Source organism: Oncorhynchus keta, chromosome 19 (assembly GCF_023373465.1).
Source record: "Oncorhynchus keta strain PuntledgeMale-10-30-2019 chromosome 19, Oket_V2, whole genome shotgun sequence".
In the NCBI taxonomy this organism is placed as follows: Eukaryota; Metazoa; Chordata; class Actinopteri; order Salmoniformes; family Salmonidae; genus Oncorhynchus; species Oncorhynchus keta.
The window spans coordinates 29,759,387-29,773,610 of NC_068439.1; the positions used below are offsets into that span (position 1 = coordinate 29,759,387).

A 14,224-nucleotide genomic window follows, 5' to 3' on the forward strand; every position below is an offset into this window, starting at 1 on the left:
TGTTAAAGCAGTTCTGCATGGAAAAGCCACATGTCGCGTGTTAAAGCAGTTCTGCATGGAAAAGCCACATGTCGCGTGTTAAAGCAGTTCTGCATGGAAAAGCCACATGTCGCGTGTTAAAGCAGTTCTGCATGGAAAAGCCACATGTCGCCGTGTTAAAGCAGTTCTGCATGGAAAAGCCACATGTCGCCGTGTTAAAGCAGTTCTGCATGGAAAAGCCACATGTCGCGTGTTAAAGCAGTTCTGCATGGAAAAGCCACATGGAAAGCAGTTCTGCATGGAAAAGCCACATGTCGCGTGTTAAAGCAGTTCTGCATGGAAAAGCCACATGTCGCCGTGTTAAAGCAGTTCTGCATGGAAAAGCCACATGTCGCCGTGTTAAAGCAGTTCTGCATGGAAAAGCCACATGTCGCCGTGTTAAAGCAGTTCTGCATGGAAAAGCCACATGTCGCGTGTTAAAGCAGTTCTGCATGGAAAAGCCACATGTCGCCGTGTTAAAGCAGTTCTGCATGGAAAAGCCACATGTCGCGTGTTAAAGCAGTTCTGCATGGAAAAGCCACATGTCGCGTGTTAAAGCAGTTCTGCATGGAAAAGCCACATGTCGCGTGTTAAAGCAGTTCTGCATGGAAAAGCCACATGTCGCGTGTTAAAGCAGTTCTGCATGGAAAAGCCACATGTCGGCGTGTTAAAGCAGTTCTGCATGGAAAAGCGGACCAAAATTCCTCCACAGCGATGTGAGACTGATCAACAACTACAGGAAGCATTTGGTTGCAGTCATTGCCAGCTAAAAGGTAACACAACCAGTTATTGGGTATAAGGGGGAAATTACTTTTCACACTGGGGCATTGGGTGGTGCACAACTTTGTTAATTAAATAAATAAAATAAGTATCAACAATGTGTTATTTGTTCACAAATGTTCCCTTAATCTAATATTAGGTTTTGGTTGAAGATCTGATAACACTGTGTCAAATAAAAACCTTATTAAAAGAAGAGTGCGGTATGTGTAACAACACAGTATGTTGAACACAGAGCGAGCGAGAGAGAGAGTGAGTGTTTGCAGTTCCGTTAGCAACCTGGCTGAAAACAAACGAGGAACCAGCTCAACTCGTCCATCTGGTTTCAACCTCGCTGCCTGGCTGTTTTTCCATTTTCTCATGCTGGTTGTTGTTGTGCTACCAGGGATTGACTACCGTCTGTCAGTTAGTCTTGTGAATTCCCACAGGAATATGCAGCAGACAGAAACACTGGTTGTCAGCACCTGGATCAAGCAGACCAGTCTGCTTGTACAATGGCTGAGGAGGTGTTGCCTTGCTAAAGTTTAATCAATTCACCATAAATGTTATGGTGAAACCAAATGGAAATTTCCACATTGTGTGAACAATTAAGTTTTTCAAAAGTTTCATTTTAAAAAGGCAGTAGACCTAAGCTGTCCTAAAGCTACCTACCTGACATTGGTGGTTTAGAATTATGCAATGTGCTCTGTTCTGGTTGGGCTATCATTTGGCATTGGCAACACTGGCTTTATGATATAGCTGAGGCGATCAGTGTTGTATCTCCACTGTTCTGGCTGAGGTGTTAGCCAGCCAGCCAGCCAGCCGTGTGTGTGTGTGTGTGTGTGTGTGTGTGTGTGTGTGTGTGTGTGTGTGTGTGTGTGTGTGTGTGTGTGTGTGTGTGTCAGGCTGAAAGGCAGCATGGCTAAAGTTGGCGGGACTAATCTGCACACTCTGTCATGTGCACTCCACGGGGAAGGTAGGGGGAGGAGGGGGCGGCAGGCAATGTGGAATCTGCTTGTCCAGACCTCTGCCAGATGAATGGCTCTCATAGCCAATCACACACAGCCGATGGGGGGAATCCCCAGGAAACACAACCTCCTTGGCCAATGGCTGAGTCCCGAGATAAATAAATAGGATAAATAAGAGAGGGAAACACATCCTTAGCGCGTGTTGCTCAATCGCTCCCCCTCACTTTCATTATATCTCATTAACGATCTAATTTTTCACCTTCTATCCCTGCCGCCTTGAATGAGGTCATATGTGTTCTCTGCCTCAACCTATAAACAACCACAGATACTGACTTCAACTGGAGTGTTACGCTTTTTCACACAGAGAGAGAAGTAGTGAAAGTTCAAAACCCTTTCCTTTCATAATCCGGTATCTTTGAATTAGCATTTGCTAATTAATTAGGGGTGAAATAAAAGGTCAATTTCAAAGTGAAAAATATCAAATATAAATCACTTTTTATTTACCTCATGAACATGTTTTCACCTGCTTCTCGAGACAGGTTAATTGTGCTTCAGTAAATGTGGCCTTTTACTCAACTCAACTCCTCTGTTCATCCCACAGCTCCACCAACCTGCCCTTTCGCCTTACCTCTCCTCTCAGAGACCTGATTCACCACTCCTCCCTGCAGTGTGAAGGGAACGCTCACGTCAGAATAACTGTCAACCCAGGAGAGAGTCTATAAAGACCGTGACGTGTGTGTGTGTTTGTGTTCCAGCTTATTACCATGTGAACAGTCAAGGTCAACTCAGCCAGCAGCCAGTCCAACAGAGGGGGCTGGGCCGGAGGAGGTGGATATGCTAAAATAAGGTGCTGGGAAAGAGGTCTGCTGAGTTGACAGTCAGGGAGGTAGTGTTTGTTGTAGTGGTAGAATGATAGAATGTGTGTACGTGTGTGTTGAGTGACAGACCGTTAATGTCTTGGGAGGGCTCACCGGTAAGCTAGAAGGCCGTCCCTGCATGCTGTCCTCTGCTCCACTCTTTGTGGAAGTCATGGGCTGGTTGGAGGGGGGAGCACTGGACTGGGAGCTGAACGAGTCCTGGGAGAGCTCCTGAAGACAGAGGGAAGAAAAAGGGTGAGGAAAAACAGATGACCGTCTGTAGACTGAGGAGCCTACACTTCCTTTTTCCATATCAAAAGACATCGTCCTGACGTGGAACCCTGCCGACTTACGTTAGCTCCCCAAGCTATGCCTAGGTCTTAGTTCAACGGGGGTGTGGTGATTTACCTGCGGTGGAGGTGGAAACCGCTGGAAGGGCGACTGCTGCAGGGGTGGGGTCTGAGAGTAGGGTGAGGGCTGGCCCTGCTGAGACTGACCCTGCTGCTGGGGGGGTCCACCGTGACCTGGAGAGGGGTGGTGGCCCTGGGGGCCTGGGGAGGGCTGATGGCCTGTGGGTGGCTGCTGCCCACCATGGCTAGGGGGTGGCTGGTGGCCTGGGGGTTGTTGATGGCCCGGGGGTGGCTGGGCCTGTGGAGGGGCCACCCTTTCTTGCTGCTGGGGGGGTCCTTGCTGCTGCGAGGGGAGCTGCTGCTGTGGAGGCTGCTGCCCTTGCCCTTGGGGTCCTTGCTGCTGAGGGTAGCTGGGCTGGGGGCCCTGACCCTGAGGCACGGCCTGGCCCTGCTGCTGCGGTCCCTGGTTGTAGGGCGGCTGGATCTGAGGTGGACCCACCTGCGGAGGGCCTTGACCCTGGGGATAGGGGCCGGGGGCCCCAGGCTGGCTGTGTTGGGCTGAGGGCTGACCCTGGGAGGTGTGGACCTGCTGGGGGTAGGGGGACTGCTGCTGACCAGCGTGTGGTGGGGGGCCATGCTGGCCGTAGTAGCCCTGGCTCTGCTGACCGTAGCCCCCTGGACCCTGCTGCCCATAGCCGGCCATCTAGAGAGGACAAACAGCAATGTAATCACAGATTTAGAGTCTTTACAATCTATATCAGGGGTCGCTGTATACACATACAGCTGAAGTAGGAAGTTTACACTCACCTTAGCTGAATACATTTCAATTCAGTTTTTCACAATTCCTGACATTTAATCCTAGTAAAATTTCCATCTTAGGTCAGTTAGGATCACCACTTCATTTTAAGAATGTAAAATGTCAGAATAATAGTAGAGAGAATGATTTATTTCAGCTATAATTTCTTTCATCACATTCCCAGTGGGTCAGCAGTTTACATACACTCAATTAGTATTTGGTAGCATTGCCTTTAAATTCTTTAACTTGGGTCAAACGTTTCAGGTAGCCTTTTCACAAGCTTCCCACAATAAGTTAGATGAATTTTGGCCCATTCCTCCTGACAGAGCTGGTGTAACTAAGTCAGGTTTGTAGGCCTCCATGCTAGCACACGCTTTTTCAGTTCTGCCCACACATTTTCTATAGGATTGAGGTCAGGGCTTTGTGAAGTATGCTTGGGTTCATTGTCCATTTTGGAAGATCCATTCGCGACCAAGCTTTAACTTCCTGACTTCCTGTCTTGAGATGTTGCTTCATTACATATATATACACATAATTTTCTTCCTCATGATGTCATCTATTTTATGAAGTGCACCAGTCCCTCCTGCAGCAAAGCACCCTCACAACATGATGCTGCCACCCCTGAGCTTCACGGTTGGGATGGCGTTCTTCGGCTTGCAAGCCTCCCCCTTTTTCCTCCAAACATAATTGTCATTATGGCCAAACAGTTCTATTTTTGTTTCATCAGACCAGAGGACATTTCTCCAAAAAGTACAATGTTTATCCCCATGTGCAGTTGCAAACCGAGAGTCTGGCTTTTTATGGCAGTTTTGGAACAGTGGCTTCTTCCTTGCTGAGCGGTCTTTCAGGTTATGTCGATATAGGACTCGTTTAACTGTGGATATAGATACTTTTGTAACAGTTTCCTCCAGCATCTTCACAGGGTCCTTTGCTGTTGTTCTGGGATTGATTTGCTCTTTTCGCACTAAAGTACGTTCATCTTTAAAAGAGAGAACGCGTCTCCTTCCTGAGCGGTATGATGGCTGCGTGGTCCCATGGTGTTTATACTTGCGTACTATTGTTTGTACAGATGAACGTGGTACCTTCAGGCGTTTGGAAATTGTTGACAAGGATGAACCAGACTTGAGGTCTACAATGTTTTTCAAGGAGTCTTGGCTGATTTATTTTGATTTTCCCATGATGTCAAGCAAAGAGCCACTGAGTTTGAAGGTAGGCCTTGAAATACATCCACAGGTACACGTCCAATTGACTCAAATGATGTTAACTAGCCAGCCTATCAGAAGCTTCTAAAGACATGACATAATTTTCTGTAATTTTCCAAGCTGTTTAAAAGGCACAGTCAACTTAGTGGAATTGTGATACAGTGAATTAAGTGAAATAATCTGTCTGTAAACAATTGTTGGAAAAATGTATTGTGTCATGCACAAAGTAGATTTCCTAACCGACTGGCCAAAACTATAGTTTAACAAGACTTTTGTGGAGTGGTTGAAAAAGAGGTTTTAATGACTCCAACCTAAGTGTGTGTAAACTTCCGACTTCAACTGTAATTAACAAAATACAATAAATTGATTTAAGAAAAACAATCAAATTCGGCAGTTAACATATAACATGTATTTTTATACATTAGGCTATATTAAATAAGATTAAAATACTCTAATAGCTGCCCCTTTACAAAGTCACTTGGTAGTCTTGCGAGGCTTTCCTGTACGTAAAAACATTTACAACTAGAGGTCGACCGATTAAATCGGAATGGGCGATTAATTAGGGCCGATTTCTAGTTTTCATAACAACCGGAAATCGGTATTTTAGGACACCGATTTGGATGTTTTTTTATTTAAAAAATGTTTTTTAACGCCTTTATTTAACAAGGCAAGTCAGTTGAGAACACATTTTTATTTTCAAATATGGCCTAGGAACGGTGGGTTAACTGCCTTGTTCAGGGGCAGAACGACAGATTTATACCTTGTCGGCTCAGGGGGATTCAATCTTGCAACCTTACAGTTAACTAGTCCAACGCTCTAACCACCTGCCTCTCGTTGCACTCCACAAGGAGCCTGCCTGTTACGTAAATGCAGTAAGAAGCCAGGGTAAGTTGCTAGCTAGCATTAAACTTATCTTGTAAAAAAACAATCAATCATAATCACTAGTTAACTACACATGGTTGATGATATTACTAGTTTATCTAGCGTGTCCTGTGTTGCATATAATCGACGCGGTGCACATTTCCGAAAAAGGACAATCTTTGCTCCAACGTGTACCTAACCATAAACATCAATGCCTTTCTTAAAATCAATACACAAGTATATATTTTTAAACCTGCATATTTAGGTAATATTGCCTGCTAACATGAATTTCTTTTAACTAGGTAAATTGTGTCACTTCTCTGCAACAGTGTCAGGGTATATGCAGCAGTTTGGGCCGCCTAACTCGTTGCGAACTAATTTGCCAGAACGTTACGTAATTATGACATAACATTGAAGGTTGTACAATGTAACAGCAATATTTAGACTTAGGGATGCCACCCATTAGATAAAATACGGAACGGTTCTGTATTTCACTGAAATAATAAACGTTTCGTTTCCGGATTCGACCAACTTAATGACCAAAGGCTTGTATTTCTGTGTGTTAATATGTTATAATTAAGTCTATGATTTGATATTTAGTAGAGCAGTCTGACTGAGCGATGGTTGGCAGCAGCAGGCTCGTAAGCATTCATTCAAACAGCACTTTCGTGCGTTTTGCCAGCAGCTCTTCGCAATGCTTCAAGCATTGAGCTGCTTATGACTTCAAGCCTATCAACTCCCGAGATTAGGCTGGTGTAACCAATGTGAAATGGCTAGCTAGTTAGAGGGGTGCACGCTAATAGCGTTTGGAGTAGTTGTTCCCCTTGCTCAGCAAGGGCCGTGGATTTTGTGGAGCGATGGGTAATTTCGAGGTATGGGCTAGGAGAGGGACGGAAGCTATACTGTTACACTGGCAATACTAAAGTGCCTATACGAACATCCAATAGTCAAAGGTTTATGAAATACAAATGGTATAGAGAAATAGTCCTATAAATAGTATATTAACAACAACCTAAAACCTCTTACCTTGGAATATTGAAGTCTCATGTTAAAAGCAACCACACCAGCTTACATATGTTCTCATGTTCTGAGCTAGGAACTTAAACGTTAGCTTTTTTTACATGGCACATATAGCACTTTTACTTTCTTCTCCAACACTTTGTTTTTGCATGATTTAAACGAAATTGAACATGTTTCATTATTTATTTGATGCTAAATTGATTTTATTGGTGTATTATATTGAGTTAAAATAAGTGTTCATTCAGTATTGTTGTAACTGTCATTATTACAAATACATTTATTATTATTTTTTTTTAAATCGACCGATTAAACGGTATCGTTTTTTGGGGGGGTCCTCCAATAAATCGTTATCGGCGTTGAAAAATCATAATCGGTCGACCTCTACTTACAACACAGCACATTGGTGTTGTATTGTTCACTGGTAACTCGAAAGAGCAGCTGACCTTGCCTAGCAAGTCCAGTGAGGGAAAAATTAAAACAAAAGCTGTGTGGTGTCTAGCAGGGCACTTACCCTCTCAAGGATTCAAAGAAAACACGAGGAGTTGCAGAAAAGACCTGCATCAAACCCACCTGAAGTGGCGGTTGTGTGAGAGGTAACAATGAGACAGGACTTGTCTTCTCTACAGGGTGCTTAGAACACCCAACAGGCCTGCGACTGTCTATCAAACTAACAGACCCATTTTAGCCGTGACTGCATGGAAGTGTGATGACAGAGGGTATGATGATCGAGAAAGAGAGCGAGCGAAAGCGTGAGAGAGAGCGAGCGAAAGAGCAGGATCAACAGAAAAACATTACCAACCTGTTGTCCGTATTGCATGCCACCCATGCCGCCGGGGGTGCGTCCCTGCATGCCCATGGGGTATCTCTGAGACCCTGGGGGTCCGTAGCCCTGGCCTGGGTAGGAGGCACCCTGTTGAGCCCCTGGAGGAGGGCCCTGCCCCTGGCCTTGCTGCTGAGAGTAGGGGTTGACTCCACCATACCCCTGGCCTCTCATCTTCCCTGCCTGGTCCATAGGGCTGGGGGGCTGGAGAGGGGGAGAGGGCTAGTAAGAAACCAAACTTAAGACATTCATATGTTTATTTCCAACAAACATTGTGATAACCTTATCCCTGAATAAAATTATTTGAAATAACTGAACTCATTAAAATGTGACATTGTGATGAATTGTACACAAGCTAAGTTTGTTTTTTATTTTTTTTAAATCTAACTGCACGAGATCTCACTCCGGGGTCTCATAACAAGGCCATGCCACCGGTGGGAAAAGTGAAACCTATGAGGGTATAGCTAAAGAATGCTAACAAAACAGGATTAGTTTCCCACTAAAAAAAACTTGGCCATGAATGAATGAGCCCAGTCTATCCCCCCTCCATCCCTCCGCCAGGAGCATTTGACTGCCCAGGAGATCAGAATGCCAGCGGGAGGATAAAGTTACGTTCCGACGTTGGGGAGTGTTAAAGTTCCTAGGAAAATCATCTGGAGGAAATGGAAGTGTCCGTCTGTTTGTGGTGACTGGAGGCCTGCCCACCTCTCAGCTGGAGGGGAGAGAGACATCATGGGAGAGGAGCCTGACCTTGGCTGCACCTGGGGTGGAGTGGCAGGGGGAGCCACATGGCTGGGGCAGCGTCTCACACACATAAACACACACAGTCGCCTCAGTAATGCGTTGAACACACCGACAGCGCAATAGTGCAAAATAGTAAGCAGCATCATCTTGATATGTGTGCAACAAAAGTTCAACATTCACCATTTCTGTCAAGCCGTCTACGCATACATTTTGACGCCTACCTTCTATAAATCCAACGTTATGCACCACACCCCGAACGTACTGCAACCGCCTCTGCAACGCAATGCTGCAAGGCAAACGCAGCGTTTCATTGGAAATGAATGTAATTCTGGTGTACCAAAATGCAACGGAGCGGTCGGTGTGTTTTAAGCGTCAGTTTGACTGGACTGGTGGAATACCACCAGCAGTGTTTCCCCTACTACTGAGAGCTGAGGGCGGCTAGTTGGTATTGCTCCACTCTTATCTGCATTGTTGGAAAAGGACCCGTATGAAAGCATTGCACTCTTAGTCTACACCTGTTGTCTACTCTAGTGACATAACACTTGATTTGACTTCAATGCCTGTTGTTTTCTTATACATCTAAGCCAGTCTGTCTCTTTTCATGTAAATGCCACTGGCGGCAACCGCCAGCATACAATCAGAGAGGGGATGCTAGTAGAGAGAGAGGATGCTTTGAAGTACCAGGCAGCAACACCTTGAGCCTCTTGGACACCAAGACAGGTGGGCAACACAGACACAAGGCCTTCTCACTGCTTCCCACGGTTATTCATCCATCATGTTTTCCCCTGCCAAATCAAACCTCAGTCCCTGGTTATAGGAAGACAACCATAATGTATTTATAGCCCAGACCAGAGAGGAGGGAGAGGGCAGTGTGCCTGAAACATAACAGGTCCCAGCTGTATAACGTTTGAACCTGGGCCAGAGACTGGCTCCTCTCCTCTCTTCTTTTCCTGCTTTAATAACGCCGTTTTGGCACCGTATGAATGACACTGGCGGTATGTGGGAGAGGCTAGGGAACTGGTCCCATGGGGGGTGGGGTCAGCATAAGGAGATAACACATTCACCCACTCCACATTTTACCTTCAGCCAGCCCAGTCACCCACAGGGCAGGCCTCTCTCTCCAGGGCTACCCCAGGTTCACAGACAGAGAGTATGTGTTACTATACTCCCTAGGGTCATTACAGGACCCCACCACAGGGAGCTATTCTCCTGTGACCCCACTTTTAACCCAGTCTTTCTTGGAGTCTGACTGGATGTGCAGAGGCAGCCAGCCACACGACCCTCTAGCTGTCCTCTGGCTAGAAAAGGTAAATACTGTCTGCAACCACTTTCAGGTTTGACGTTTTATTCGTTCAAATTAGGTAAAAACAAAATCACAGTCATTAGTTTACCAGCCTCACAGGTGTGTCATCCAACCACAGTCAGGTGACTGACCATCATCTATACCATTCTTTCATTGATCGGTTTACTTGCAAGCATTTCCTTATATTGTTGAAGTTGTTCAAATGTCTGACACACACATACATACTGCCCAGTCTGAGTCCGAGGCCCTAGGGGATCCCCTTGCGGCGTGTGCGAGAGAGAGATACTTGTCTTTTCAATCTCCTGGATGGAGGTCAAGGATTGTTATGGCATTCTGCTCCTTAACTCACCTATGGAGTACTGTACAACTGAGCAACAGTCTAGTGACTGAATGAAACGTGTTGCTTTGAATAGAATTACAGACACACGAAGGTTGGTATTTCAATGTGTCATAAATCAATTGATGTCCTCTACCTTTTCCGTCATGGTTCATTTGACAATAGCCATTAATGAATCCTACAATTTTCATATTTGTCTCAAACTATTAATTTGCACACAAAAAATGAATGGTGCTACTGTAGGTAGGCCTAGCATTAGCTAGCGCTAGTTGGCGCTACCTGCACCAAAACAGCGTTATTTTTCATCCTATAGCTTGTTCTCCATCTTTTTTTTTTTTTAAAGTGAGTCAACATGTTTTCAGCATTCCCTGACTGATCAAACTTTGTTTTATCATGCTCCCTAGTCTCTCTACAGCAGACATATGGTGAGCAATATGTTTGGAAAATGTATACATGGTGTCGACACCTAAGTATCGTGACATGGTATTGTGAGGTCAGATGAATTTGCAGAGGCATGTTTGTTGCTGTTGTGTAGCCTGCATGCGCAAGTGTGTTCACTTCTGAACTGACTGGTGAGAACGACAGTAAAAAGATAGTGGCTGGAGACGTTCAAAGGTTTATGACAGTCTAGAAACTCTCTCCCTCCCTCGCTCTACCCCACACGGTTCTCTCCCTCCCTCGCTCTACCCCACACGGTTCTCCCTCTCGCTCTACCCCACACGGTTCTCTCCCTCCCTCGCTCTACCCCACACGGTTCTCTTCCTCCCTCGCTCTACCCCACACGGTTCTCTCCCTCCCTCGCTCTACCCCACAAGGTTCTCTCCCTCCCTCTACCCTAGACGGTTCTCTCCCTCCCTCTACCCTAGACGGTTCTCTCCCTCCCTCTACCCCAGAAGGTCCTCTCTCTCTCGCCCTACCCCACACGGTTCTCTCCCTCCCTCTCTCTACCCCAGAAGGTCCGCTCTCTCTCGCTCTACCCCACACGGTTCTCTCCCTCTCTCTCCCCTGCATGGTCCTTCTGAATTTAAATTTAAATTCAAGGCCTTTATTGGCATGGGAAACATATGTTAATATTGCCAAAGCAAGAAGTAGACAAAAATGTACAGTAAACAATGCACTCACAGAAGTTCCAAAAGAATAAAGACATTTCAAATTTCATATGGCTATATACAGCACTCCCCACACTCTGTCCCCCTCTCCACCACACTGTCCCCCTCTGTCCCTCCCCCTCTACTCCACACTCTCACACACTGTCCCTCCCTTGCTCTCTGCCCAGTCATCTAATCAATCGCTTTAAGGAAACCCCTCCCTCCTTTCTTTCCTCTTTCCCCCTAAAAATAAATAAATGCAATTAGCACATGGCTAATCTGCATAGAGGAAAGCCAGAACACTCTTGGCCTTTGAGGGTGGTGGAGGGACTGATGATACTGGTGCTGTGTGTGTGTATGTGTGTATGTGTGTATGTGTGTATGTGTGTATGTGTGTATGTGTGTATGTGTGTATGTGTGTATGTGTGTATGTGTGTGTGTGTGTGTGTGTGTGTGTGTGTGTGTGTGACTCAAACAGATGGGCTTGGGGCAGACGATAAACAAGTCCTGCTAATTTAATCCTCCACATGGCCTAGGATCTCCACAGACTATTGTTCTGTTGTAAAGCCCTGCACACACCGACACACTCACTCAGGGGCCCCCGCACTCAGGGGCCCCCTTAGACAGCCGTCACTGTCACTTACACCCCATGACTTCATGGTTGGCTTTGAGTATATCAATCAAACACGGACGTTAAGGTACTTAGAACAGCTACTTCGAGCCTAAGAAATAACTTGCAAACCTACTGAACAGGCCTAATCCAATGAGTGTTCACACATGCTAAGGAAAAAGAATACTCTTTGCTTTCACAAAAGTGTATGAAGAGAGGAGCAAGAACAACCATAAGAACACTTTCTATACCAGTATGTCAGTCCCCATCCCTGTTCCCCTGACTATCACAGGCCTAAAGCAAGAGTTGGTGAAACACTTTACAAACTAACGCAACCGCTAAGAAAAACAATGCCTATTAACAGTCGATTACCCGTTGATTTTTAAAAGAAAATATTATGTCTGGTGGGCCAAATAGTAATTTCACTGAGCGGGTCTGCAACCATCCATATCAGTTAAAGAGCTAAATGTAAACAAAAGGAAAGTTAAACCCATGCCATGTTCTGGCCTGCCACACAACAGCAGTGGTTAGAACTCCAAGCTGACTGCCACATGACTCTGTAATAAAACAAGAAAAACCTCTCCTGCTTACTCTCCTATGGTCTGAGCACACACACGTGGACAGAGAGTCTGAGGCACCACAAAGCTAATACAGCAGTACACACACACAGATACTCCTCCAGCTGTTCGCAAGAATTCTAAAGATCTACAGAACAAAACAAAACTACAACAGGTCACACACCCCACAGATTAAAAACGCTTCATTTCAACCCCGTTGGAAGCGAACGAGATGAAACAAGGTTACCAGGCCTTAAGTTCTGAGCCTAAAACCTACATAAAAGATGGGAGGCTCTTATGATCACCATTCACTTCCCTGTGAGCTGATCCAGAGGGGCCTAGTCAATTTCTTCATTCGGGCCGGTTGCTTTCACTTGGCACCGGCCCAGAGGGCCACAGGACAAACCACCTGGATGTTGAACTCTGCTATTAGACTAGATAGGCTACCCTTCTTCAAATGTAGTATTAACCAAATATGGTCTGCAAAGTACTGTCTGGCTTAGGTTGAGAGAAGAACAAAGCGGCCGCCGTCACACTAAACACAATATTACAGATCAAATTGTCTGACTTTCTTCCATCTATTCAGCGACATCAAATAATTCTCCCATTTGACAGAGGAAATGGGGCAGCAGGTAGCCTAGTGGTTAGAGCGTTGGACTAGTAACCGAAAGGTTGCAAAATCTAACCCCCAAGCTGACAAGGTAAAAATCTGTCATTCTGCCCCTGAACAGTCATTGAAAATAAGAATTTGTTCTTAACTGACTTGCCTAGTTAAAGTTAAATAAATCTAATTATTTATTTTTGTAATTGTATTTGTTCTGACTTTTTCTTTCTTCTATAGGAAGCATGGTATTAGGTCAATGATGGAAGATATTGAACAAGACCCTCCACTGCAGGACATTAACCTGTTACTGTCAGACCCATCTTCTAGCCAGATCACCATTCCTGACCTGAAGTGAGGCTGGGAGTGCTGGTGGTTGGACTGAGGAAGAAATTAAACAGGCTCACGCCATACAGTACAACCCAAGTTTAGAATAATTCTGCTTTTTGATTGGTCAACCAACGTCCCACCTCTGCTCGAATTTCATTGGCTACGCCATTGTCACCAACCCAGAAGTGAAAACATATAAGCAGCTAACAAGGAATTATTTTGGCTTAGTTTTAGGGGTAATGTCATGATTAGGGTTAGTGGTTAAAATCAATGTGGCACATTAGGCTATACTTTATTTTAACCCGTAGAGTGGGCCTGTTTTATGCATCAGCCAAAGAGGTAAGACAATACCATGACGTCCCAGCCATATGGCCACAGGTCAGATGATGTCCTCGGTGTTTATACCAGCCTGACTATCAGCCACGATGACCACAGTGACCTGGCATGGATGACACCTTACGATAATAAGTGTGTCATTCAGTCACTATACTACCATTTACATGCCTGAAATAACCATCTGAACAAAGCCAGCGGGGCCAAGCCAGGCAGGCAGAGAGGAACAGAAGGTGCTTAAGGAACTGGCTGGGTCACAAGCCTAACCCACTAACACTCTTAGTCACACAACACCTGACTGACAGGGATGTCATTCCCCCTAGTCTCAACTGACTCAAGTACCGGTAGTTGGTCGCCGGTGTAGGTAAGCCTGCCTCAGAGGGGGAGTAGAACCGTTGGACTGGTGAATTTGCACATCCAGTGCTTCAATGGAACGAAGCACCAACAGTTAGCGATACACACACTTCGTTAAGCCATAGTTAGGCCTGAGGCATGCAAATTCTGGGGTTGTGGAGAGGTTGGTGCATGGCAGGAGATAAACCTCTGCAGCCTGCCACACCTACACCTGGACTACACGCTGGTGGAGGCCGAGACCCAAGGAGAAACGGTACTAACAGGTTTCAGAAGAAAATGGTAGTTGCCTTGCCCTACCAGTAACTGTACCATTGAACTT

The 14,224-nt window shown here is 45.6% G+C and overlaps 1 protein-coding gene across 3 annotated transcripts in view; it reads right to left on the bottom strand.

The window, feature by feature from the left end:
• Positions 1-14,224, bottom strand: part of arid1ab (AT rich interactive domain 1Ab (SWI-like)) — a 69,406-nt gene that overhangs the window by 32,214 nt on the left and 22,968 nt on the right. For all 3 annotated transcript variants that reach the window (XM_035793023.2, XM_035793021.2, XM_035793020.2), the window contains exons 2-4: positions 7,628-7,852; positions 3,008-3,652; positions 2,714-2,830 (exon numbers count right to left, since the gene is read on the bottom strand). In XM_035793023.2, coding sequence (XP_035648916.1) covers positions 2,714-2,830; positions 3,008-3,652; positions 7,628-7,840 — 975 coding nt within the window. In that variant the 5' untranslated portion in view covers positions 7,841-7,852. The remainder of the gene's footprint in view (positions 1-2,713; positions 2,831-3,007; positions 3,653-7,627; positions 7,853-14,224) is intronic.